This window comes from Ranitomeya variabilis, chromosome 2 (assembly GCF_051348905.1).
Source record: "Ranitomeya variabilis isolate aRanVar5 chromosome 2, aRanVar5.hap1, whole genome shotgun sequence".
In the NCBI taxonomy this organism is placed as follows: domain Eukaryota; kingdom Metazoa; phylum Chordata; class Amphibia; order Anura; family Dendrobatidae; genus Ranitomeya; species Ranitomeya variabilis.
This window is the reverse complement of record NC_135233.1, coordinates 988,044,634-988,072,519: the sequence shown is the minus strand read 5'-3', so window position 1 is coordinate 988,072,519 and position 27,886 is coordinate 988,044,634. Positions and strand designations below refer to the sequence as shown.

Here is a 27,886-nt window from a genome sequence, read left to right as displayed (position 1 = left end):
CTTAAGCTCCCGAAAGGCCTCCACAGCAGCAGGGGACCAATCAGCAACATCAGCACCCTTCTTAGTCAAATCAGTCAATGGTTTAACAACATCAGAAAAACCAGCAATAAATCGACGATAAAAGTTAGCAAAGCCCAAAAATTTCTGAAGACTCTTAAGAGAAGAGGGTTGCGTCCAATCACAAATAGCCTGAACCTTGACAGGATCCATCTCGATGGAAGAGGGGGAAAAAATATATCCCAAGAAGGAAATCTTTTGAACCCCAAAAACGCACTTAGAACCCTTCACACACAAGGAATTAGACCGCAAAACCTGAAAAACCCTCCTGACCTGCTGGACATGAGAGTCCCAGTCATCCGAAAAAATCAAAATATCATCCAGATACACAATCATAAATGTATCCAAATAATCACGGAAAATGTCATGCATAAAGGACTGAAAGACTGAAGGGGCATTAGAAAGACCAAAAGGCATCACCAAATACTCGAAGTGGCCCTCGGGCGTATTAAATGCGGTTTTCCACTCATCCCCCTGCTTAATTCGCACCAAATTATACGCCCCACGGAGATCTATCTTAGAGAACCACTTGGCCCCCTTTATGCGAGCAAACAGATCAGTCAGCAGTGGCAACGGATATTGATATTTAACCGTGATTTTATTCAAAAGCCGATAATCAATACACGGCCTCAAAGAGCCATCTTTCTTAGCCACAAAGAAAAAACCGGCTCCTAAGGGAGATGACGAAGGACGAATATGTCCCTTTTCCAAGGACTCCTTTATATATTCTCGCATAGCAGCATGTTCAGGCACAGACAGATTAAATAAACGACCCTTAGGGTATTTACTACCCGGAATCAAATCTATGGCACAATCGCACTCCCGGTGCGGAGGTAATGAACCAAGCTTAGGTTCTTCAAAAACGTCACGATATGCAGACAAGAATTCAGGAATCTCAGAGGGAATAGATGATGAAATGGAAACCACAGGTACGTCCCCATGAGTCCCCTTACATCCCCAGCTTAACACAGACATAGCTTTCCAGTCGAGGACTGGGTTATGAGATTGCAGCCATGGCAATCCAAGCACCAACACATCATGTAGGTTATACAGCACAAGAAAGCGAATAATCTCCTGGTGATCCGGATTAATCCGCATAGTTACTTGTGTCCAGTATTGTGGTTTATTACTAGCCAATGGGGTGGAGTCAATCCCCTTCAGGGGTATAGGAGTTTCAAGAGGCTCTAAATCATACCCACAGCGTTTGGCAAAGGACCAATCCATAAGACTCAAAGCGGCGCCAGAGTCGACATAGGCGTCCGCGGTAATAGATGATAAAGAACAAATCAGGGTCACAGATAGAATAAACTTAGACTGCAAAGTGCCAATTGAAACAGACTTATCAAGCTTCTTAGTACGCTTAGAGCATGCTGATATAACATGAGTTGAATCACCGCAATAGAAGCACAACCCATTTTTTCGTCTAAAATTCTGCCGTTCGCTTCTGGACAGAATTCTATCACATTGCATATTCTCTGGCGTCTTCTCAGTAGACACCGCCAAATGGTGCACAGGTTTGCGCTCCCGTAAACGCCTATCGATCTGGATAGCCATTGTCATGGACTCATTCAGACCCGCAGGCACAGGGAACCCCACCATAACATCCTTAATGGCATCAGAGAGACCCTCTCTGAAATTCGCCGCCAGGGCGCACTCATTCCACTGAGTAAGCACAGCCCATTTACGGAATTTCTGGCAGTATATTTCAGCTTCGTCTTGCCCCTGAGATAGGGACATCAAGGCCTTTTCCGCCTGTAGCTCTAACTGAGGTTCCTCATAAAGCAACCCCAAGGCCAGAAAAAACGCATCCACATTGAGCAACGCAGGATCCCCTGGAGCCAATGCAAAAGCCCAATCCTGAGGGTCGCCCCGGAGCAAGGAAATCACAATCCTGACCTGCTGAGCAGGATCTCCAGCAGAGCGAGATTTCAGGGACAAAAACAACTTGCAATTATTTTTGAAATTTTGAAAGCAAGATCTATCCCCGGAGAAAAATTCAGGCAAAGGAATTCTAGGTTCAGATATAGGAACATGAACAACAAAATCTTGTAAATTTTGAACTTTCGTGGTGAGATTATTCAAACCTGCAGCTAAACTCTGAATATCCATTTTAAACAGGTGAACACAGAGCCATTCCAGGATTAGAAGGAGAGAGAGAGAGAAAGGCTGCAATATAGGCAGACTTGCAAGAGATTCAATTATAAGCACACTCAGAACTGAAGAGAAAAAAAAAAAAAAAAAAATCTTCAGCAGACTACTCTTTTCTCTCCTTTCTCTGCCAATTAGTTTAACCCTTTTTGGGCCGGTCAAACTGTTATGGTTCTCAATGGCAAGAGAACATAGCCCAGCAAACATAAGAACTAGCTCTTGGAAGGATGGAAACTAAACTGACCATGAACTAAACCTGCCGCACAACTAACAGTAGCCGGGTAGCGTTTGCCTACGTTTTATCCCTAGACGCCCAGCGCCGGCCGGAGGACTAACTAATCCTGGCAGAGGAAAATATAGTCCTGGCTCACCTCTAGAGAAATTTCCCTGAAAGGCAGACAGAGGCCCCCACATATATTGGCGGTGATTTTAGAAGAAATGACAAACGTAGTATGAAAATAGGTTTAGCAAAATTGAGGTCCGCTTACTAGATAGCAGGAAGACAGAAAGGACACTTTCATGGTCAGCTGAAAACCCTATCAAAATACCATCCTGAAATTACTTTAAGACTCTAGTATTAACTCATAACATCAGAGTGGCAATTTCAGATCACAAGAGCTTTCCAGACACAGAAACGAAACATCAGCTGTGAACTGGAACAAAATGCAAAAACAAACAAGGACGAAAGTCCAACTTAGCTGGGAGTTGTCTAGCAGCAGGAACATGCACAGAAAGGCTTCTGATTACAATGTTGACCGGCAAGGAAGTGACAGAGGAGCAAGGCTAAATGGCGACTCCCACATCCTGATGGAAACAGGTGAACAGAGGGAATGATGCACACCAGTTCAATTCCACCAGTGGCCACCGGGGGAGCCCAAAATCCAATTTCACAACACACGACTGTGGCATATGTGACTCATCAAGGGGGGACCCGCAGTACCCAAGCGACGCGGGAAGTGTCATATGTCCTCCGCTGGGCGGAGGACACAGGGTCGGTCCTTCGGCGGTCCACGTTCGGGTGTGGACAACTGGGAAGCAGACTTCCTCAGCCGACAAGGAATAGACTCGGGAGAGTGGTCTCTCCATCCCAAAATTTTTCATCAGATCTGTCTCCGCTGGGGGACCCCGGATGTGGACCTAATGGCATCCCATTTCAATGCCAAGGTCTCCAACTTCATTGCCTGAACTCACGATCCGCGGTCGCTCGGAGCAGTCGCTCTGGTTCAGGACTGGACTCAGTTCCAGCTTCTGTATATTTTTTCCACCTCTCCCCCTGATATCCAGAGGGTGAGGAAGATCAAACAAGAGGTAGTTTCAACTATCCTCATTGCACCGGACTGGCCCAGATGCACATGGTACGCCGACATCGTACAACTCACAGCAGACGCCCCCTGGCGTCTCCCCGACCGCCACGATCTTCTATCACAAGAGCCGTTCTACCACCAGAACTCAAGGGCTCTCAACTTGATGGCGTGGCCCTTGAGACCTGGGTTCTAACCCAGGCAGGGTTCTCGACAGAGTTCGTTGCAACCATGATCAGAGCACGGAAATCAGCCTCTGCCAAGATGTATTACCGTACCTGGAAAGTTTTCTTTACCTGGTGCGAATCTCGTGGCTAGGTTCCACTCCCTTATTCCCTACCCAAAGCTCTTGGTTTTCTCCAAGCGGGTCTGGAAGCCAGTCTGTCATTGGGCTCGCCTAAAGCCAGGTGTCAGCCCTCTCAGTGCTTTTTCCAAAAGCGCATTGCTACCAAGCCGCAAGTAAGGCCTTTTCCTTCAGGGGGTTCCCCGATTGGTTCCCCCCTACAGACGACCACTAGAAACGTGGGACCTCATCCTGGTCCTGACAGCATTGCAGGAACCACCCTTCGAACCCCTTAAGGAGGTCCCGCTCCGCCTTCTTTCCCAGAAGGTGGTTTTTTTCCTGGTGGCACTCACCTCGCTACGCAAGGTGTCTGAACCGACAGCACTCTCATGCAGACAGCCTTTCCTGGCTTGTCACCAGGCCAAGGTAGTTCTTCGTACGGTCCCATCCTTCCTTCCGAAGGTTGTGTCAGACTTCCACCTCCATGAGGAAATTTCACTACCATCCCTTTGTCCGGTTCTGGTTCATAGAGTGGAGAAGGCTCTGCATACGCTTGACCTTGTCAGGCCTTTGCGTATATACGTGTCTAGGACTGCGTCCTTCCGGAGGTCTGATTCTCCTTTCCTCCTTCTGGAAGGCGGCCACAAGGGTAGGCCAGCTTCCAAAAGCTACTCTTGCCAGGTGGATCAAATCCACCATACAAGAGGTGTACCGCCTTAAGAATCTTCCTCTTCCAGCCGGTATTACGGTACACTCTACACGGGCGGTAGAGGCCTCCTGGGCCATTCGGCACCAGGCTTCGGCACAACAAGTGTGTAAAGCGGCCACTTGGACTAGCTTACACACATTTACTAAACACTACAGGGTTCATACCCAGTCCTCAGCGAGCCTGGGTAGATGTGTCCTGCAGGCGGCGGTGCCCTAAGTGTACGGGCCTGTCTGCACAATATTCGTCCATTGCTTCCCACCCAGGGACTGCTTTAGGACGTCCCATGGTCCTGTGTCCCCCAATGAGGCGACAGAGTAAAGGAGATTTTTGTGTACTCACCGTAAAATCTCTTTCTCTTAGCCTCTAATTGGGGGACACAGCTCCCACCCTGTTGCCCTTTCCGGGCTGTTGTAACTGTTGAGTTCTCATATTGTTTCTTGAGCTCGTACATAGTTGCCTTCTTACAGGCATAATTATGTTATTCATGTTACGTTCCTCCTACTGCTTTGGCACAAAACTGGAGAAGGCTGATGCCGTCCAGGGGTGTATACTGCACAGGAGGAGCCACAGTTAATCTTTTTCAGATTATGCATAGTGTCGCCTCCTAGTGGACAGCAGCATAACACCCATGGTCCTGTGTCCCCCAATTAGAGGCTAAGAGAAAGAGATTTTACGGTGAGTACACAAAAATCTCCTTTTTTTTATACTTTATAAAACCATTTTAAGTTTTTTGTTTCTTCATTACTGTTCTGTCCCACATAATACCTACCATCCATTTTAACCACATTGATAGCTGTAGATACTCAAAACAAAAATCCCAGAATTTTTTTTTGCTCTTCAAAAAACTTTTAAATATACTAGAATTTCCCATTAAACAATATAACTTGTCATGTGTTAAAAAAAAAAATAAATAAATAAAAAAAAAAAAAAAACCTCTTATGGGTATGGTATTTAGGCTGTGTGCACACGTTGCAGATTTTTCGTGTTTTTTTCGCTATAAAAATGTGAAAAAAATGCATACATTATGCATCCCATCATTTAGAATGCATTCCGCAATTTTTGTGCACGTGATGCGTTTTTTTCTGCGATAAAAACGCAGCATGTTCATTAATTTTGCGTTGTTTTTTTTTGCGGATTTCCCACTATATTATTGCGTTGGGAACCTCCGGAAAAATCCGCAAAAAAAACGCACCAAAAATGCGAGAAAAACGCATGTGGATTTCTTGAAGAAAATGTCCTGTTTTGCTCAGGAAATTTCTGCAAGAAATCCTGAACGTGTGCACATAGCCTTAAAGTTATGGCTTTGGAAGGCAAGAAGGAAAAAATGAAAAAAAGCTGCAGCTAAGGACACCGAACCCACAAGGAATTAATATCTCAAAGCAGAATTTTCAAGTGATGGTAAAATTAAAAAAGATGAATATGGACTGTAAGCTCACGGGTTAAGTACTTGTCTTTTCCCAGTACCTGGAACAGCTGGTGTCTTTGCGGATGATGCAAGTGAGCCAGAAAATTCCCAGGTATGTGTCGCTAAGTGCGCTTCTCTATATTGGTGCTAATTAGTGATGAGGAAATGTGCTGCATGGTCGAAAAATACGTTCGAGTCCCCGCGGCTCCATGTCTCGCGGCTGTTCGATGGCCACAATACATGCAGGGATTTCCTAACAAATAGGCAATCCCTGCATCTGTTGCGGGCGTTGAACAGCCGCGAGACATGGAGCCGCGGGGACTCAGATTATATTTTTCAAGCACGCTGAAGATGCTCGGTTAGCACCCGAGCATGGTGGATAACACCTTATCCCAGCACGTTCGCTCATCACGATTCCTAATCATTGTACATTGTCCTAAGCGCTTCCTGGTTTATTTTTTTAGAGTCTTCTACAAGCCACACCTAAAAAACGAAAGCTGTTCTTAGACAAAAAAGACAAGACCACTCCAGCGAATGAGAGTACCGAAATGACAAGTGGGAAGAAGTCCAAAGTTAAAACACAGCTGGAAGCAAAGCCGACTCCACCTGCTCCGATCACCCCAGCAGGTTAGTGCAATTGTGATTGCGGAATCCAACGCTTAATTGTATATGCCGTTGAAAGGATTTTCTGAGGTTTTTGTAAAATTTGAGTAAAGAGTATATAGCCAGATCTGTCACTTGGTAAATACCTGGTAAAAATCCCTGAGCTCTCCCGATTCTGCCACTCTCTTCCGTTTTTTGTGCTGTATCACTCCATTGCAGAGATACACAGTTGTTGTTTTTGGAGAGCAGTATGTGAAATCTCTGATAACAGAACAACTGGGTGTTTGTTCACAATCTTCTCTAAGGATGTGCCTTTATCCTGCCCTCCCTGATGCCGCCAATCACAGTTCAGTAGCTGCTGAGCTTTGATTGGTAGAGTCTGGGAGGGAGGAGTGAAAGTGCACCCCCCCCCCCCCTTCCTTAGAAAAGTCTCTTTAAGAAACCTCTCGTTGCAGCACAAGTAGAGATTTCAAATATTGAGCTTCAGAAGAAACAAGTGTGGCCATCTCCGCAGTGGCGCGATACACAGCACAAAACGGAAGAGTGGCAGAATCAGGGGAGCTCAGGGATTTATCTACAAAATATTTAATTACTTTTTTTTTGCGCAAACGGGTCCTATTTAAGTGGTCCAATTTGGAGATGGCGGACGTCTATTGTTACCTTTGCACTGTTCACTTGCAAAACTCATCTATCACCACTATGTTTGTGATCCTTTGTATCTCGGGAGGATTTCAATTTAACATAAAGACAAGCTGTGGAAAAGTTTCCATGACGTCTAAACCAATTTTACCCCCCCCCCCCCCCCCCAAAAAAAAAAAAAAATAACAATTTTTTTTGTTTTTTTTTAGCATCGGTTTTACTTGTTTTCTTTCTCTAAAAGGTCTGTTGGACTCTGAAGAAGAGACGGTTTTGGCCCTTTTGGAAGGAAGAAACCCCAAAAAGGCAAGATTGAAGAAAGATTCAAAGAGCGGGGATGTAGCAGCTGCGCCAGTGACCGTCCAGGATAGTAGTATCCTTGAGAGAAGTCTCCCCCGACATGTCACCTCATTCCCTTCGGAAGATGAAGATTTTATTATAAAATCCCCCGCTGTCCCAGAACTCGGTCAGTTGTCTGCAAAGAAAAGTAGCAAAAAGCGGAAGAGCGCCTCTCAGGACAGTTTGTGTGAAGAAAAAGATAAAAGGCTAAGAAAGCAAAGAAGGAGGAGAAGCTGATGGCAGCTGATGTTGCAGAAGAGACCACCAGCCCTATTCCCTCCAAAAAGGAGAAATCCGAAAAGAAAAGTGAGTGACTGCTAAGTTGGTCTGAGCGTACATGTGCCGATCATTGGGTTACACATGGGCGAGCTGCACTCGGAAGGCTTTTAAAAAGGGGGTTTTCTCAAATCTGCTATGCAGGAGCGCACCGCTCCCCTGCGTCCTTTAGCGATGGGCTGTGCGCTACTGATGGACAGTTTGGACCAATGGAATGGTCAAATACTGCTTGCCTAAATTGTGGGTTCCCCCTTCTGCAGCATCGGCGGAGGGAAGAGGATCCAGCGATCCGGCCATCTTCAGAGCAGGGCTTGCAGTCACACGCACCTTGCCTAGGAAGACCGGCCACCTCTGATGGACAGCAGAGGTGGTCAGTAATCTAGGCAATAAGCTGTAAACTACAGTAGTAATCCCTTTGTATTGGTAAACGAAGAGGATTTGTACTGAGGTAAATTGTGAAGTTACTTGTTTTGTGTTTTTTACAAATACTTTGCCATTTTACCTATTTAACAAGATGAAACAATCCCTTTAACACCTTCCCGACCTCCGCCATACTATTACTGCGGAGGTCGGTACCCCCGCTTTGATGCGGGCAACGGCGGTGAGCCCGCATCAAAGCCGGGACATGTCAGCTATTTCTAACAGCTGACATGTGCCCGCAATAGCGGCGGGTGAAATCGCGTTTCACCCGCCGCTATTAACTAGTTAAATGTTGCTGTCAAACGCTGACAGCGGCATTTAACCGGCCATCGGGCCGGAAATGAGCGCATCGCTGACCCCCTTCAGGGCAAGGTCTTGTAGGGGTTAATATTACTGTCTTTGCACCGCTGGGGAAATGATATATATGCAGTTCCCATTGAGATCAGTTGGCTGACGGATTTATCTGGGAAGTTCTCTGCCTGCGGCTCTAATACAGAGATATTGTTCCCTGCAGAAGACGGCAATAAAACGAGAAAAGAAAGCAAGAAGCTGATGGAAAGTTTAATGGTTTCATTTGGGGAGTCCACAGATTCTGGAGTCGGGCTTCAGTCAAAACCCAAGAAAAAGGCAAGTATCGGCTATATAGGTGAATATCGTCTTTAATAAGGGGCAGCCCCCAGCTCGTTATTTCAGGGGTCCCTTGTAGATTAACACTAGTGGCTCCTCAGATTCCAGGACTTTTAGAGGACGGATCCACATGTCCAAGTCGCCTCTTCAGCAGTGCTGCTCTGTGCCCATCACCACCGCCTACAGGGGCCATGGGCAATTCTCACCACACATGTTGGTTTGGGGTCATATATTACATGTTATACCCAGCTGGTGTCAGATCCAGTTTAACCCCTTCCCATCTGCTGCACATAGATCTGCTCTTTCCTCATTGATGGGTTAAATACAATAAAATAAAAATGACCATGAACCCCTGGCAGGACCCTGGTAAGAGGAGCAGGCGGCTCTCTTGGCATTTTATCTTCTGGTAGTAAATGAGTATACATTATGAATAGAATATATTAAAACGCTAAGACTTCTCGTAAAACACTGCATTGTGCTATTCCTCTGTTATTCCTCCTGGAAATGGCTATACAATAATCTGTGTCTTTTTATATATCTACAGAAGGTAAAAGTTGACAAAGAATAACTAACTCGCTCATAGAAGCGATGGTAAGTTTTTGATTTTTGTCTATTGCTGACATTTTACAAATAAAAAGCAATATTCTGCTATTTTGGGGCTTTTAGATGAAAAACAACCGTTCAATATGGATCCAAGACAAAAATAATGTTGAACTTATAAGGCTGTCATATCTCCTGCCTGTGTAACTTGCAATAATCTTGTACAGGTCCTTCTCAAAAAATTAGCATATAGTGTTAAATTTCATTATTTACCATAATGTAATGATTACAATTAAACTTTCATATATTATAGATTCATTATCCACCAACTGAAATTTGTCAGGTCTTTTATTGTTTTAATACTGATGATTTTGGCCTACAACTCCTGATAACCCAAAAAACCTGTCTCAATAAATTAGCATATCAAGAAAAGGTTCTCTAAATGACCTATTACCCTAATCTTCTGAATCAACTAATTAACTCTAAACACATGCAAAAGATACCTGAGGCTTTTAAAAACTCCCTGCCTGGTTCATTACTCAAAACCCCCATCATGGGTAAGACTAGTGACCTGACAGATGTCAAGAAGGCCATCATTGACACCCTCAAGCAAGAGGGTAAGACCCAAAAAGAAATTTCTCAACAAATAGGCTGTTCCCAGAGTGCTGTATCAAGGCACCTCAATGGTAAGTCTGTTGGAAGGAAACAATGTGGCAGAAAACGCTGTACAACGAGAAGAGGTGACCGGACCCTGAGGAAGATTGTGGAGAAGGACCGATTCCAGACCTTGGGGAACCTGAGGAAGCAGTGGACTGAGTCTGGTGTAGAAAGGCGTGTGCAGGAAATGGGCTACAGGTGCCGCATTCCCCAGGTAAAGCCACTTTTGAACCATAAACAGCGGCAGAAGCGCCTGACCTGGGCTACAGAGAAGCAGCAGTGGACTGTTGCTAAGTGGTCCCAAGTACTTTTTTCTGATGAAAGCAAATTTTGCATGTCATTCGGAAATCAAGGTGCCAGAGTCTGGAGGAAGACTGGGGAGAAGGAAATGCCAAAATGCCTGAAGTCCAGTGTCAAGTACCCACAGTCAGTGATGGTGTGGGGTGCCATGTCAGCTGCTGGTGTTGGTCCACTGTGTTTCATCAAGGGCAGGGTCAATGCAGCTAGCTATCAGGAGATTTTGGAGCACTTCATGCTTCCATCGGCTGAAATGCTTTATGGAGATGAAGATTTCATTTTTCAGCACGACCTGGCACCTGCTCACAGTGCCAAAACCACTGGTAAATGGTTTACTGACCATGGTATTACTGTGCTCAATTGGCCTGCCAACTCTCCTGACCTGAACCCCATAGAGAATCTGTGGGATATTGTGAAGAGAAAGTTGAGAGACGCAAGACCCAACACTCTGGATGAGCTTAAGGCCGCTATTGAAGCATCCTGGGCCTCCATAACATCTCAGCAGTGTCACAGGCTGATTGCCTCCATGCCACGCCGCATTGAAGCAGTCATTTCTGCCAAAGGATTCCCGACCAAGTATTGAGTGCATAACTGAACATTATTATTTGATGGTTTTTTTGTTTGTTATTAAAAAACACTTTTATTTGATTGGACGGGTGAAATATGCTAATTTATTGAGACAGGTTTTTTGGGTTATCAGGAGTTGTATGCCAAAATCATCAGTATTAAAACAATAAAAGACCTGACAAATTTCAGTTGGTGGATAATGAATCTATAATATATGAAAGTTTAATTGTAATCATTACATTATGGTAAATAATGAAATTTAACACTATATGCTAATTTTTTGAGAAGGACCTGTATGTAGAGGGTTTGCGGATCCTGCTTTTAGGATAACTGGGGCTCACGAATGGCTTCTGACATGTAGCCAAGTTGTGAATTATTTGATACAGAAACTTGCATCTTAAGTACAGTTATATGTAGGTGAATGAGGTGTAACAGCAGGTGAAAAAGTCTGGTTTGGAAGTGTGTAGCGTGGAGTGTCTGACGCGTTTCCGGCTGGTGCTAGGAGAGTTTCCAGTGTTGGCGTGTGATGGAAATGTATACATTTCATATAGATCTCACTTGCATTTATACTCACAGCTAATATATACACTATAATCAATTGCTTAACTTGACCCCATGAGCCAGATCAGCTCAAACCAGACAGCTCCTCGGCATTTCTAGACACCAAAAACTGGAACCAACACTAGATGTCTTGGCTGATGTCTAGATTTTTGCTGAATAGCAGGAAACAACGACAGCTACTTATGAAGTGTTAAATCAGCTTGTTGTTATGCCTTAACCAGAATCTTTCATGTATTCAGATAACCAATAACAGAGGAGCTTGACAATATGGTAATTACCTAACCACCCCTTTCTATATGCAATTATAAAACCGTGTATGTACAATAAACCATCAGTATTGGTGGAATGTTATTCTGTCACCATGGTGTACAGTGTCATTCTTGATGAGCACTCAAAATACTCAGTTTTATTGGGAACAGCCGCAGCACACACAGGGATAGATTTATCCAAACCAAATTTCCATAACATCTGGCGCCTGCACGCTGGGCAGTGGACAAAACACACGGGGACCATGCTGACCGGAGAGACAGGGGTGTTGGCCGAGGCCTTGGCTCACGGGACGGAGACTGCAGCTCCATAGTAAGGTAAGAAAATCTTGTCATCTTACCTGAATGTCCCCTGTGCCCAGTCCAGGTTTATACCTCTTGCCGGTCAGGTGTGGTTACCACCGCATTCCCAGGTAGTGTAAAAAGTCCACTCCTTTTCCAAACCCTGGGATATAAGTCAAGGTGTCTGCTGTGTGCCGTGTATGTGTTTTATGTCTGTGTAGATCCGGGAGATAGTTGGAACAGTGACTGTTTTGCTTGTGGTGGCTGGGAAACCGATAACAGGAAGTCAAATTGCTCGATAAGTTATCACAGATTCCCGTGCATAGGAGGGACAGGTGGTCCCAGACGTCCAGGCTCGGATGGTGATAACTTGGATGGAGATACCACAGATTCCCATAGCCAGCGAGCCAGGCAGGATGACCGGAGCGGAGGGTGCTAAGAATTCCCGCCTGCCACACAGGGGGCCCGAGCATTTGAGTGCTCTGTGCGATTGGCAGTTGTCACCGATGCAATGGATCAAGGGGGCTGGCTGGCTGACTTGTTTCAATGGCCAAGCCAGCCTCCTTGTCTCTGGTTTGTTGTTATGTTTAGGAACATTATCCAACCTCTAAAATTCTAGACCTATCTGTAGGCATAACTATGAGGTGGGACCCTTTGAGCCCCCCACTGATCTGCACAATGAGGCTGTGAAATGCCCTTTCTGAACAGAGAGGTAACAGCACTTGTGTGCCGCAGCTCCATTCATTCTCCAGCAGACCCCTAGAGAAAGACCCCACACACGGAGTTGAAACATATCTGCTGTTGCTGAATATGGGATTCTTACCTTTTACTATTTTGAATGTGCTGTCTCTTTTTTTAGATTTTTATATCTTTTGATAGGAAAGTTTGCCAGTGGGTACACATTTTTTTTTTATCCTTTTTTAGCATACAACTTAAAAAGTTTCTTAAAAAGCACATAAACGTGTGCATGAATTTTTGTGTTTTTATATATGCCGCCGATCTCCTGAATCCGGCGTTGCTTTTTCATTTGTTCCTGCTTCTCTCCATTCCTGAGATATGATTATGTCTTCCCTGTATGTAAATTGTCGTGTTAGCCAACTGGGTGTGGTTCTCATAAAAATGCAAAGAGGAAAAAATAGGACCACGCCCAGTTGACTAAAAAAAAGACCATATTTATATACTGGGAAAAGAGGGACATATCTCAGGAATGGAGAGGAGCAGGAACAAAAAGAAACACATCTCTGGGTTCAGGAGAACAGCGACGTTTACACCAGCGAAAAATAATTAGATATTTCTGGCAAGTGATGGGTCTTATGAAAAGAGCTTGAGGATCCCCCATCTCTATTATCCAGCCCTGTTTCATGCGCTTGTCTGTCTTGATATCTTACAAGTAACATCTGATTATATTTTCCTTTCTTTCAGAACGTTGTTGGATGGAAGACTTTAGACTTCGTTATGTTTTATATGTATATTTTGCCTACATCGTTATGTCAGGCTAGTCAAAAGAAGATAATATTTTATTACTTTTAACTTTTAAAGCCTCTATTTAATGTTTAAAGCGTTACTCGGTTTTGTAGTTGGTTTACTTTTTTTCTTTGTTTTGTTTTTTACTTTGTATTGTACATGAGAAAAATAGAGTTCTGATACAATAAAGACTTCGTAGAGTTGTTCTGGTCGAAAGCTTTCATCACCTTTGTGCCGAATAGGAGCCTTAGATCGGTTGTGGCCTGAGCTCTGGGATATGCAGCGATCTACAAAATGGGAAACATCGGTCCTCCAGGTGCAACACTGGAGCGAAGAGTTTAAGGCTTCAGATGTGGGTTTTTTCCACATACGCAGAATAATAGAACGTGGATCACGTGATTTTCACAGACCGATCGGCTGTGCATTTTGTGACTTGCTACGAGAAAATATGGCCTTGTAGACATTCCCTTTAATCCCTGTATGCATATGGAGGTAACGTTTCGTCATGGCAGGGGTACATTTATGTGGAGCGGAGTTATACAGCTGTAATTTGCCTGTAATAGCTAGCTCAGATCGCCGCTGTTTAGCGGTTTTAGATGCTGCTACCAGTCACTAACAGCGGCATTTAAGCGGGTTATAACAGCAGGTGAGGGCTACCATGGCTGACACAGGCTGGGCTTCATAGGAGACCATCATCTGCACGATATTATGCAATACCATAGTATATAGAACAAGCGATCCAAGGATCGCGGAGGTTTTAAGTCCTCTAAGGGAAGTAAAAAAAATAAGGTAAAATGGTTTTAAAAATATAAAAAAAATTATAACACTTTAATCATCCCCACCTTTTTCTATTGTAAATATAAAATTAAGTAAAATCTGGTTTCATATCGTCTGTAAAAGCCTGATCTATCAGAATAAAAGTAATTAATTTATATGGTAAATGCTTTAAGAAATAAAAAAAATACCACACATAAAAAAAATGCAATTAAAATGTCATACATATTGGACTTTTTTTTACTTATTTTTAAGTACATTATATACTGTATATGGTAAATCATAAAAAGTTATGGCTCTTGGAAGAAGAGGAGGGAAATGAAAAAAAGTGCAAAAATTAAAAATCATGTACCATCTAACCAGTGTTTCCCGTCGACAGTGAATCTTACAATCTCTAAGACAAACTGTTGCCGCAAGGAGACGGATGAATGGAGGGATCACGTTACTGTAATTACGTCTTTATTTGATTTTGTGCATATCTTTATATAATTCTTAAAGATAAAAAAAAGTCAGTTTAACCCTCGCAGCAAAGAAAACATTTCTGAATGTCTAACACACACTTAAAATCATTATGACAATCTATCTGTAACATTAAGTACGTCTGTAAAATGAAATCCTAAGCGCACGATATAAAGCGGTCAGATTACTGTAAGAAACACTAAACTACAGAGAATTAAAGGCCACCAATCTTTTTGCTGCACGTAGGATACTTTGCTGAGACTAAACTCTTTGGCCCTGATTCATGGAGCAGTTTGTGTCAGAATTCTGGCATAAAATGGCTTAAACTGTTATAAAAAATGTCTTTAAAAATTGGATGTGAAATTTTAATACACTAATTTATTGTTCTAAAAAATTGTTGTCTAAAAAAAAAAAGCATATCTGCAAAAAGTTTTTCTGAAAAATGTTGTCGCTTGGATTCTGCAGCTTCTATGTATCACCGTACATAATAGAGAGCAGAAAGAGTTAACAGCAAATCTGCCAGTGAGCTCTTCTGACTGCAGATTTTGTAACCATTATCTCTTTTTCTACATCCACTTCTAAGCTGGTATTTATGACCAGTTTGACAGTTAAAGGGAACCTGTCAGCTGATTCATGCTGCCCAAACCGCAGGTGGGGTTTTGTTCTCTGCTGTATGTGTAGCAGAATGGTGAGCTAATGATATCCCTGCCCATACCACTGATTGGCAGCTTCCTGTGTACACTGCCAGCAGGCTGCCAATCAGTGCTGGGGGCGGGGTTACACAGACTAGCTGGACTGCCTTTCACGTGAGACCTAGTCAGGCAGTAATCTGCTGATAAAAGACACTGATTGTATTGAAACGACAACACACAGCCTAGTAAGTGACACATCCCTGGAATCAGTGTTTCTATCCCTATACAATTCTGTCCTCAGATTAAATATTAAAAATCTTGTGACAGATTCTCTTTAAGGGCTCATTCAGACCAGTTTCGCAAAAGAAAAATGGATCATGCGTATGGCATCTGATTTTTACGGATACATTGCACTTGTTAACCCCGGAGTTTGTATTCGATCATGTACATGTTATACTGCTGATGTATACGGTAAATATGGATGCCACACAGGTGAAAAATCCGGTCACATGGATGAAAGTTTTCATACGCTTGGCTGAACTCAGCTACAGATGAGCTTATTAAAAATCATCCCAGTTTCATTGAAAAAACTTCAACGATTTTCAACTAATTTTCATCTGTGTGTCCGTTTTTGACGCCCCTGTCCGACCCTATCCTTGGTTCCTAAAAATTGCTACCACTTAAATGTCATAGTTAGGGCTGAATTGGACTCGTTAGTAAAATTTTGCTGGATTTCTTTGGTTTTTCATTCCATGACATGGGGGACTCCAGTGTATTGGGGATGGTGAAGTCAGAGGCGCCTGCTTTATTAAGAAGTGCACGCCTCTTAATGAATCAGACATAAAAGTGGCGTACCCCCTCCGGGACTGGGGAAAGATTTGTGGTATAAGATATGCCACACATCGCCCTGAATTAGACAAGCAGGTGTTGCCATGCCCCTTCCTGATATGTAATCAGCATGAAAATGTAGGTGCAGAGACCCTGATTCCAGCGATGTATCACTTACTGGGCTGCATGCTATCATTTTGATATAATCACAGTTTTCGCTGCTGCAGAGCTCAAAATGCTGAGCAGTGTATAACCCCGCCCACAACACTGCTTTTTTGTGCATATTGACAGAAAACTGCCATCAGTGGTGGGGGCGGGGTTACGCAGAGCAGTTGACTAGAAGGCACCAGACACCTAGTCCTGTAGTGATAATCTCCTGCTGATAAAACACTGATTTTAAAGAAACTCACAGCTCAATAAGTGACACATTGTTGGAATCAGGATCTCTGCTGCTCTCAGATCATATAGCAAAAGCTGCTGACAGACTCCCTTTAATAAAGTTCTTGTCTTGAGCCGGCAGAGGCCCATAGAGTGTCGGGTTGGTAATACGTCAGCATTTCTGTCACTCTGCTGTACTGCTTTCCCATAACACAAGCCATTGCAAAAAAAAGTATACAGCCCCATATGCCCTTTTTACAGTTGGAGTCAATGGAAGCAACGTATGCCTATGCTGTATATGTCCATGGGCCATGTTTCATAGTGCAGCTGATCTTCATTAAAGTAAATAGGGCTGAAATGCAATAACACATGGACTGATGTGGTGCTACTTCTGAAAATAAAAGGCATTTTTACTAATACTGGCCAATATCACTGAATAAATTTGAGACCCTTTATTTTTTGGGAAGGTTTAAGACAATATATGCTGAGTCTCTTCCCTGTCAAACAGCGCCATTCTTGTCTACAGGCTGTGTGTGGTATTGCATTGCAGCCACTTTTGAGTTAATGGAGCTGAGCTGCGTTACTTCACACAGCCCAGGAGCAAGTGGTGCTGATGTTTGTGGCGTAAAGCAGCCATGATTTACCATTCTTACACAAGCACTTTATGGATCTTGTGGTTCATACTCGGGAGCTAAGGTTAGAATTCCAATCAAGGATGTGAAACATTAATGATTTCATAAACGCTCTTATTCTTATGGATTAAATGAACTAGCGCACGCCTGACACAAAGCTTTTATTCTCCTTTCTCAAAGTGATAAGTAACAGCAGACTAAATTACGAAGCTTGTGCTTTAAGCTGGAACCTGACAGCCTTTAGTACGGAAAGTGCAGCTTTGCGAAATCACCAATTATAGTCTCCAGAAAGAGTATTTTTTACCTGTAGAATAAAGTGAGAGAGAATTATACAAAGATGTAAGCAAGAACGATACATTGATGGGTGTTAAGCGTTAATGCTCTATTATGTCACATGCACGTGACTGCGTTATTCCCCGTTTTGTGCGGAGCTGTGATCGCCCTACCATTCCTCTGTGCCAGAAATTTTTTTTCCTTATGAATTTTTTTGTGAATTGAGTCGAAAAATGATTTTATTCCTTTAATAGTTCATTAAAAGCTTGTGAGTAAATACACAAAGGAAAAAAAAAATGGGCCGGATTCGTTATCGTATCTATGCCATTTTTTTAGTTTGCACCATTTTTTAATTTATGCCTTATTCTTTTAATTTGCGCCTTTTTTAAAGCCTATATTATGTGTCCACCTTCTTTTTTTTTTTTTTTTTTTTGCAAATGTCCTTTTTTTTGCTCTGATTTCATACGTTTTAATTTTTTTTTTTTTTGCAACATTTTAGCGGAACGTGTGACTTCTTGCGCTAAAAAATAGCAAAAGAGGTTGAGGACGAAAACGAAGAGCGTCTTTGATTAAGCACAAAATTCATGCAACATTTTGAAGATTGTGGAGCAAAACACAGCAGCGAAGACCACAAGACAAAAAAAAAAGGGATTTAAAAAAAAATGCAAATCATGAATCAGGGCTTATAGTGCGTTTTGTTCCGCAAAAATAATCTAAGACAGACTTCGGCTTCTGCCGCAGATTTCATGTGGAAGCTGCCCAACATCTTCAATAATTGACAAGTGACTTAATAAAGTGGTTTTGAAAAGCAGGTTGAGAAAACTCCATATTTGACACTGCACTATTAGTTTTGGCTTCCAAATACTGATGTAAAATACTGCACGTGTGAACATGGTCTTACATTCAGTCAATAATTGGATAAGAACCAATGCCCCGTAGCTGCGCATCTCGCACTTACCATTAATGCATTATTCATCATAAATCATTTCTCCATCTTGCTTTATTCCATCTTCCATCATTGGGTCGTTAATGACTGTGGGGGAGGAAAAAAAAGTGTGTTAGATGATTTATCTTTAGAGGGGTTGTCCATCCTCGGTCTCCTTCCCGATCAGCATACGTGCAGAGGGGCTGATGTATGACGCAAACGAGATCAGACAGATGAATGTTATAGAAGCCTCCCATCATTCATGATGAGTAAACAGTGCTGGACAACCCCTTTAAAGGGAATCTGTCAGCAGGTTCTTGTTACGTAATCTGAGAGCAGCACGGAGGGGCTGAGACCCTGATTCCAGCGCTGTGTCACTTACTGGGCTGTGTTTTGCTATTTCAATAAAATCAGTGTTTTATCAGCAGGAGATTATCCTTACAGGACTAGGTGTCTCGTGCCTCCTGGTCCAATCTCACCCTCACAACTGATTGGCAGCTTTCTGTCAATACACAGTATACACAGAAAGCGGCCAATCAGTGGTGTGGGCGGGGTTATACAGGACTCAGCATTCCGAGATGAGATCTCCAGCTTAGAAAACAGTGATTGTATTAAAATGTCGGCAAGCAGCATAGCAAGTGACACATCACTGGAATCAGGGTTTCAGCCCCTACATCATGCATTACACAAATACCTGGTGACGGATTCCCTTTAACCTCACAGATTACATCGCAGTGTTTCTTTTTGCTAAACCACAATTCCTAACATGCAGACAGCCGCTATTATATTTCTGTGAGCCCCGATCTGACAACCCTACAATATAAAGTCTCATACAGTCGACACATTCTCATGACTGTTTTCACGTAGTTTGTGTGATTGCAATAATATACGGGCTGTTATTACCGCTGCAGTCAAGCCTGCCCCGAGTCCTGGTTTCTGGGATCTCCGTTCCATTTCTGTAGACACACCAGCAATATCCTGTGCTCCTCCAGCATTGCGTGCTTGTAAAATCCCCGTTGTCGTCGCACTGAGGCACAAAGGCACCAGGCATGGTGTGTTGTTGGGCTCTCATTTGGCATTGGGTCATCAATGGGGCACCTGAGACATAAAACAGTAAGTGTGAATGGTCCGTAGACATTTGTGATGGCTCCATCTTACTGAGACGACTTCAGTGCACAGGGGAAACAAACCGGAGAACACAAGTGGTGGCTGAAAACCAGGAAAATATGGAGGATTTGGGAGTTTATTTTAAATTGTTTTATGGTTTCCTATTTTAATGTATTAATGTCACTTATAGGATATGGACACCCACTGGGGCAAGTTTTTGCGTTAACTCAAATGTTGGTATTTGGGGTTAAAAATCATTTAAGGTGAGGAATATGGTTGTTTAATTTGTTTTTACAGGTGACAAGGGCTTCAATGGATTATAGGTGTAAAGGTGAGAAATTCTGTGTTTTTTTTATTTTAAATAAATGTGTAAAACAGGGTGTTGAGTTTTATATCAAATACAGGATTTTATTCTTGCTGTGTCCTTTTTACAATATGACTATGAGGTTAGTAATGTGGGTGTCTTATAGACACCTCTCCATTACTAACCTCTGGGCTTGATGTCAGCTGACAATACAAAAATGACATCAACCACAACCCTATTACCCCACTTGCCACTGCCATAGGGCAAGTGGGAAGAGAGAGGCTAAGAGACAGATTTGGAGCATTTTATGAATGCGCCATTTCTGGGCAGTTGCTGGGAGGGGGGGCAATATATCTTGCATTTTCCCAGGCTCCTAATATCAACTAATAGCTGTCTGTTTAGCCTTTGCTGGTTTGAATTTATAGAAGGACCCCAAGTCATTTTTTTTTTTTTGGGGGGGGCCAAATAAATTAACCAGTAAAGGCTAAGCAAACAGCTGTGAGCTGTTATTAACATAAGCCAAAGTCATGGGCTTTTCCTCTGCTGGTTTTGAAAATTACGGAGGAGCCCACACCATTTTTTTAATTTAATTCTTTGTTTTACACAGAATGTACACAGCGGGATGGCACACGGACCACTGATCTCGCTAATACTGGTTTTTCCTGTACAGTAATCACCAGAATGTGTGAAGGAGGCCTTAGAATGAGCTCACTGGTGGATTGCAAATTAACTTATCTGACCAAAAATGTGTAGGGCAACAAGGAGCCTGTAGTAGTCAAATGGTGCCAAATCTTTAATGAAACCTAGTTGCAGAATTTTTTAGCTCATGGGTTTTAAGTATTAAAAAAATTGTCCCACATTTAGAGATGACTGAGTTCTCCTGGAATTGTAGTTTTTATAATCACTAAAGCAGGATTATGCAGAACGGCGCTTGTCTGACAAATTATTACATAGCAGAGATTCCTTGTTTTATTCTTAATAATTAAAGGGGTGTCCCAAAAGCTATATATGGGTCTTCTCTCTAATCTGCGACCGCTGACTGGCTGCAGCGGTGAAAAGTTGGAAGAGAGAGAAAGGAAACTGGGTGGGGATAGGGACTGAGGTCTGGAGGAACAGCGAGAGCTTAGAGCAGGTTAGTGAATTTATTTTAAATTTTAGACCCACCATTGACACATTTTCTTAAAGGGAATCTATCAGAAGTAGTAGCATAGAGCAGTGCGCCAATACAGTTAAACTCTGCGGCAGAGCTGGAAGACACGATCTCCCTGCACTGCTGGCAGTGCATAGCAACTTCAACTACCGCTACAGTTGAAAACCAATGATGAAGAAGGGAGCGTCAGTTGACTATGGGGCGCATTATACTGTTTGGACTATGGGGAATGCATTATACTATACAGAGGACTATGGGGCATGCATTATACTATACAGAGGACTATGGAACACATTATACTGTATGGACTATGGGGAGTGCATTATACTATACAGAAGACTATGGGGCATGCATTATACTATACAGAGGACTATGGAACACATTATACTGTATGGACTATGGGGAGTGCATTATACTATACAGAGGACTATGGGGCATGCATTATACTATAGAGAGGACTATTTAGTGCATTATGTTATACAGAGGACTATTTAGTGCATTATGTTATACAGAGGACTATGAGGCGTGCATTACACTATACATATACAGAGGACTATGTAGTGCATTATACTGTATGGACTATGGGGCATGCATTATACTGAATGGACTATGGGGTTCATTATACTACACAGAGGACTATTGGGCGCATTATACTGTATGGACTATGGGGAGTGCATTATACTATACAGCGGACTATGGAGCGCATAATACTGTATGGACTATGGGGTGGTGCATTATACTATACAGAGCACTTTGGGTGCATTATACTGTATGGACAATGGGGGGCATTAGACTATATAGAGGACTATGGAGTGCATTGTGCTGTATGGACTATGGGATGCATTATACTGTATGGACAATGGGGGGCATTATGCTATATGGAGGATTATGGGGGTGTATTATGCTGTATGGACTATGGGGTGCATTATACTGTACAGACTATGGAACGCACTATACTATATGGACTATTGGATGCATTATACTATATGGACTATGGGGTGCATTACACTATATAGAGGACTATGGAGTGCATTGTGCTGTATGGACTATTGGGGGCATCATATTATACAGAGGACTATGGGGTGCAATATACTATACAGAGGACTATGGTTTGCTTTATACTCTATGGACTATGGGATTGCATTATACTATACAGAGAAATTATGGAGTGCATTATACTGTATGGACTATGAGGTGCATTATACTATACAGAGGACTATGGGGCGAATTATACTGTATGGGCTATGGGATGCATTATACTATACAGAGGACCATGGCATGCATTATGCTGTATGGATGATTATTTGTGTGCATTATGTTGTATGGACTATGGGTGCATTATACTACACAGAGGACTATGGGACACATACGGCAGCGGCTCAGCATTGGGGTATCCGCATAATAAGGAGTTTGTGCAGGTTGGGGATAGATGGGGACGGTGCTGAAAATATGAGAAGTGAAATGTGTCTTTGTTGTAATCTCTGCAGACGAGTCCTGGCTGGAGAAGTTGTCATGTCGGTCTGGGCCAGATGGAAAAGACAGGAAAAGTGAACGATTCCATCAGAAAGAACGTCAGCGGTAAGTCATTATCTGTAACTGTGCTGTGATCTGTTATATGTTCCGCAGGGCTGGTATCTACCACTATATGGTCACCTTATGGCAGTAATATCAGTGTTGGTCTGCTAGATCTGCAGAAAACTGTAACACTATCACAATCACAACTGCTGCATCCAGTAAACTAAATGACACATCACTGGAATCAGGGTCTCTGCACCTACATCATGCGGCTGTCAGATTGCCTTTAAAACAGAGGTCTGCATAGATTATTATTTATTCTATATTAACACTACATACTAGACTTAACATACACAAGACATGTACGGATACAAGATACAGGAGGAGGACGGGGTCCGGCCTAGGCGAGCTTACAATAGAAGTTTATGGAGTACTTCCAAAAACATCTGGAATCTCATGAAATATGTGGTGGGGAATACTGACATTTGGAGCCTGACATGAGGGAGGACTGGTGTGAGTAGATATACTGGGTTTTTAGCTAATATAGGCCATAACATCAAGTCCTGCTTTGTTATCAGTCGTGTTTGCTACGAAGGTTTCCACAATAGACATAGGAGGGAACATATATTCACCACTCGGGGTTTCATCGATAAAACGGGGCACTGATTCGGTTGAGTAACTGGTAGAGGCATAAACCAGGTTTCCACTTGTTCCAAACTCAGCAGGTAGAAGGTCCCTTTCCTGCGGTACATTGGCTCCTGAAGAAGAAATTGTGAATACTATGAAATGCAGTGGACAGAAGCGGTGTGTAGCCCATGTGTTACATCGCACTGGTGACCAGTATGGGAGGAAATTGACCATTTTTGGGTTTCTTCGTAGAGGACTCCTGGTTTATGCATCTACCAGGAATATGGTCGACATCTAAACTAAAGTTACAAAAAAATTACCACCCACAAAGGTGGAAAAGTATTCTGACCTACATTACACACGGCAAATGGTCCCCAGGTCCAGCGGCCACATCGGTTCGCAGGGCCCTGGTCCATCAGCCACTGACTACCAACATGGCTGCCTGACCAGGTTCCTCTCTGTCTTTTGCTCAACATCTAACTACTGCCTTTAATAGTGATCCACATTACCGTTCAGTACCTCCATATGCCATACATTTCATGGCATGAAGGTTGCCTCTGTGAGATTCATGTGGAATCCAGGAAAAAAATTGTGGAACCTACAGTTGCATCCAACACCATGGTAATGAGATAATCACTATAATATACTGTATCTCTATAATACTGTGCTGTATAGTGGCATTACAGGGCGGCAATAGGAGTGGCTACATAGCTTCAGAACCATACACACATACAGCTCTGCCACATGTGCCCCATTACACTCATAATATATCTCCATAATACTGTGCTGTATAGTGGCATCACAGAGCGGCACTAGGAGTGACTACATAGCTACAGAACCATACACACATACAGCTCTGCCATATGTGCCCCATTACACTCATATAATATATCTCCATAATACTGTGCTGTATAGTGGCATCACAGGGTGGCACTGGGAGTGGCTACATAGCTACAGAACCATACACACATACAGCTCTGCCATATGTGCCCCATTACACTCATATAATATATCTCCATAATACTGTGCTGTATAGTGGCATCACAGGGCGGCACTGGGAGTGACTACATAGCTACAGAACCATACACACATACAGCTCTGCCATATGTGCCCCATTACACTCATATAATATATCTCCATAATACTGTGCTGTATAGTGGCATCACAGGGCGGCACTAGGAGTGGCTACATAGCTACAGAACCATACACACATACAGCTCTGCCATATGTGCCCCATTACACTCTCATAATATATCTCAATAATACTGTGCTGTATAGTGGCATCACAGAGCCGCACTCGGAGTGGCTACATAGCTACAGAACCATACACACATGCAGCTCTGCCATATGTGCCCCATTACACTCATATAATATATCTCCATAATACTGTGCTGTATAGTGGCATCACAGGGCGGCACTAGGAGTGGCTACATAGCTACAGAACCATACACACATACAGCTCTGCCATATGTGCCCCATTACACTCTCATAATATATCTCAATAATACTGTGCTGTATAGTGGCATCACAGAGCCGCACTCGGAGTGGCTACATAGCTACAGAACCATACACACATGCAGCTCTGCCATATGTGCCCCATTACACTCATATAATATATCTCCATAATACTGTGCTGTATAGTGGCATCACAGAGCCGTACTCGGAGTGACTACATAGCTACAGAACCATACACACCTACAGCTCTGCCATATGTGCCCGATTACACTCATATAATATATCTCCATAATACTGTGCTGTATACTGGCATCACAGGGTGGCACTGGGAGTAACTACATAGCTACAGAACCATGCACACCTACAGCTCTGCCACATGTGCCCCATTACTGTACCTCTTTTACCGGTTTAAGTCACAGAACCCCATTACAGCAGCTATTTGTCACTTTCTGTAGATATTACAGTTGTAGATTTGGTACCTTCTCTAGTAGTGGAATTTGGAGCGTTCTCTGGTCCTTTAGAATTCTGCACTAAGTAAAACAGATACCACTGCTGCATCCAAGAGTCAAAGAGCTAAAAGATGAAGAAACAAAAATTATTATTCCAGGGTCCGCAAGTCTTAGTCTTCTCTTAAATTAATCACACATGGGAGGAAAACACAACATTATGGTTTACTACACTGAACTGGTCCATTGGTAATTTTATGGAAATATTATGAATATAGAAGAACTTTCGGCATGTTACGGAACATTTGTTCATTTCCAACTTGTTAAAGAGAATCTGTGACTTGTAATGAATAAGTATATTTTTGACATCATGTACATACCCCTGTTCTCCTGAATCCGATAATGTTTTTCTTTTGTTCCTGCTCCTTGGCGTTCCGGAGATATGGCCTCTTCTTTCCTGTATGCATATGTAGTACTGTTAGCCAAGTGGGTGTGGTCCTCACCTGTTCTTCGTGGGATTGTGCTTGAGGATCACACCTCCTTGGCTAAGAACACGAGGTTTATTTACAAGGAAGAAGGGGCCATATCTCAGGAATGGAGAGGAGCAGGAACAAAAGAAAAACAACGCCGGATTCGGGGGAACAGCGACATTTACAGGACATCAAATGAAAAAGAAAAACATATTTATAGGAAGTGACAAGTCCTATTAAAAAGATCATTTAATACTGTTTTCCTGTTGGGATTCCCAACGATAGCTGTGTGAGGAAACCTGGAAATAACTGTATAATTACCTGCAGCGCCACCACAGGAGAAATAAAGCATTACACAAGGGTCATTCAAATCGACAGGTTCTCTGTGTAAAGTAGGAAAGGACAGGGTCCTCACAGAATAAGAGACCCTCTATATAACCGAGACAGACCGAAGAGGGACAGTCTTGGACAAAAGATACTTTTGGGGGGTCCCAACCTCTTAGGACCCTACGCACGGGAACCAATGATATGTCCACCCCTGAACCGCTGTCCACTTTGGCCACTGGATAAAGATCTTGCACTGATGGACCTCACTCAGGGTCTACTAATGAAAAAGGGTTTTCTAAACTAGACCGCCCCTTTAAACAATGGATTTAGTTATTCCTAACAGAACGTGCCCGATTTGCACTCACCATCCATTCCTCATAGCTCAAAGACCTCCGCAACTTCCTGAGGTTGTCCAGGGTGGTGCCATTGAACGTTGGATACTTTCTCAAAGGATTCGAGAACTACGGTCAACAGAGAGACATGCAAGACATAGGGTGAGAGAGAAGAAACACTGGTAGCTCCCTTTTGGTCTTCCTACATATCATGACATGGTCGGTTGCGTCAATCAAAGATCAACTAAAGTTACACAATTCCTTAAAGGGTCTTTCCATCAAAAATTTAGTGGTATCGAGAGAAGCGGATGAGAATCTAGTTGGTATGTGACCGCCCTACAAGCGATGGACATAGAGAGCAATCCTGACAGTGTGAGCATTGCACCTCATCACCATTTGGCATGCCGTGAGTGCAGACCTTTCTGCTGAGCTTAGAAAACCCCTTTAAGTTATGATCATTGGTCAGTTCTTAGAAAGTATTTGGGAAAAGATGGCCAACGTTATCCTGAAGACATAGTCTGAGACTTGTGAACAGGAAATCATACTGAGCGTCATCCTCTAGGGGCGCTGTAATGGCCTCCGACAAGTTGCAGTCGCTTACCAGGAGCATGTATTCTGCAGCATCCCCAATGCTGTTGCTTGCCATTGCCTTTTTTTCCAGTTTCTGTAAATTGAAAGCAAAATTATTCCAATGACCATCAAAAACTTGTCCCGAACGTAACAAATGCCCCCACTTTTAATGTATTATTTGGGTGTCTTTATGTGTTGGGACCCCTTAAACACCCCGATAAAGGAGAGTGAAACCTCCCGTTTCAAGCACAGAAGCTCTTTCATAGCCGTCACAGATCTCTTATGGGTCTGCATCACTAGTGCCCCCCTTGTACAGTCACTCCCTTTTCTAAGGAAGCTGCTCTAGGGACACAAGGTGTTATTTTACTGGTACCAAGCTGACCAAAAAAATGTTTGGGAAATGCAGGTTTTACTTTGGTGGAAATGCTTATAATTACCTGTTGGGATCCATCATCATCTTTAAAAGCCAAAGGAATGTTGAAAGTTGCCATTCTTAGTTTTGGTCGATTTGGGGAAGGAGCTGTTAACGTATATAGGGTCATAAGAAGAGGCAGGAAACAAAAAGCAAGTTTTATTATTTTTAAATGAGATATCACATAATTATAAGAGGATTATAAACCTGCAAACTATTATTGCATAAAGGTAACGAATACAATCCCTGCTGCCACCACTAGAGGGCGCTTACTGCATTCTGTAAGTAAATGTGTATGCAGTGAGCCGCTCATCTCCCTCTAGTGGTGATTGTAGGTAGACACAATTTTATTATTAATTATAAACATATCTATAATGAAATATTAATAAACTCATTAGGAAAATGTCCAATTAAGTAAAATAGTACTGACGTGAGCCGGGAAGTTTTTTAATCATTTCGTTCAGCTTTATCTGCCTTGTTGTCTCGTCCAGCTCACTGATCTTGCTCTGCTGTTGAGTGATGAAGTAGATGGACACTGCTTGGCCGGCGATGAGAAGTGCGACAAAGATGGAGAGGAACGGAACAACCTTTCCTCTGTTACATGTCATAGCACTGGAGAAAAAAAACAATCTTTAAATACCCGGTCATGAGTAGAGGAATAAAAGCGGCACTATATGTAATAGATTGAGATAAAACTAGGATCTAGTGCACTAAAGTGAGGTCAATCCGTGGTCTGCTTCATAAATGTTCGTACATAAATGCTGTATTTTCCCTGTCCACCCATCTGGAAATGTTCAGTGGGGGAGGAGGGGGATGCAGCTTCAGTGTCTCC

General features: G+C 42.9%; 2 protein-coding genes and 1 long non-coding RNA gene across 4 annotated transcripts; 2 read left to right on the top strand and 1 right to left on the bottom strand.

The window, feature by feature from the left end:
* Window positions 1–5,436: 5,436 nt before the first annotated feature.
* LOC143804019 (uncharacterized) lies at window positions 5,437–8,804 on the top strand. Its single transcript, XM_077281766.1, has 5 exons — window positions 5,437–5,440; window positions 5,960–6,015; window positions 6,368–6,530; window positions 7,387–7,787; window positions 8,692–8,804. The coding sequence occupies exons 1-4, from the start codon at window positions 5,437–5,439 to the stop codon at window positions 7,716–7,718; spliced, it is 555 nt and encodes a 184-aa protein (XP_077137881.1). The 3' UTR covers window positions 7,719–7,787; window positions 8,692–8,804.
* Window positions 8,805–9,346: 542 nt separating this feature from the next.
* On the top strand, window positions 9,347–13,642 carry LOC143808376 (uncharacterized). The gene is made up of 2 exons (XR_013221939.1): window positions 9,347–9,395; window positions 13,397–13,642. It is a non-coding gene; the product is annotated as an uncharacterized LOC143808376 (long non-coding RNA).
* Window positions 13,643–14,654: 1,012 nt separating this feature from the next.
* Window positions 14,655–27,674, bottom strand: LOC143808375 (H-2 class II histocompatibility antigen gamma chain-like). Of its 2 annotated transcripts, XM_077290946.1 has the most exons (9): window positions 27,485–27,674; window positions 27,080–27,162; window positions 26,674–26,736; window positions 26,106–26,201; window positions 24,977–25,070; window positions 23,048–23,173; window positions 19,243–19,437; window positions 18,373–18,447; window positions 14,655–17,445 (listed from the first exon to the last, which is right to left on the bottom strand). In XM_077290946.1, the coding sequence occupies exons 1-8, from the start codon at window positions 27,660–27,662 to the stop codon at window positions 18,383–18,385; spliced, it is 900 nt and encodes a 299-aa protein (XP_077147061.1). In that variant the 5' UTR covers window positions 27,663–27,674; the 3' UTR covers window positions 14,655–17,445; window positions 18,373–18,382. The 2 variants fall into 2 exon arrangements, with proteins under 2 accessions (XP_077147061.1, XP_077147062.1); XM_077290947.1 differs by lacking the exon at window positions 23,048–23,173.
* Window positions 27,675–27,886: the final 212 nt, after the last annotated feature.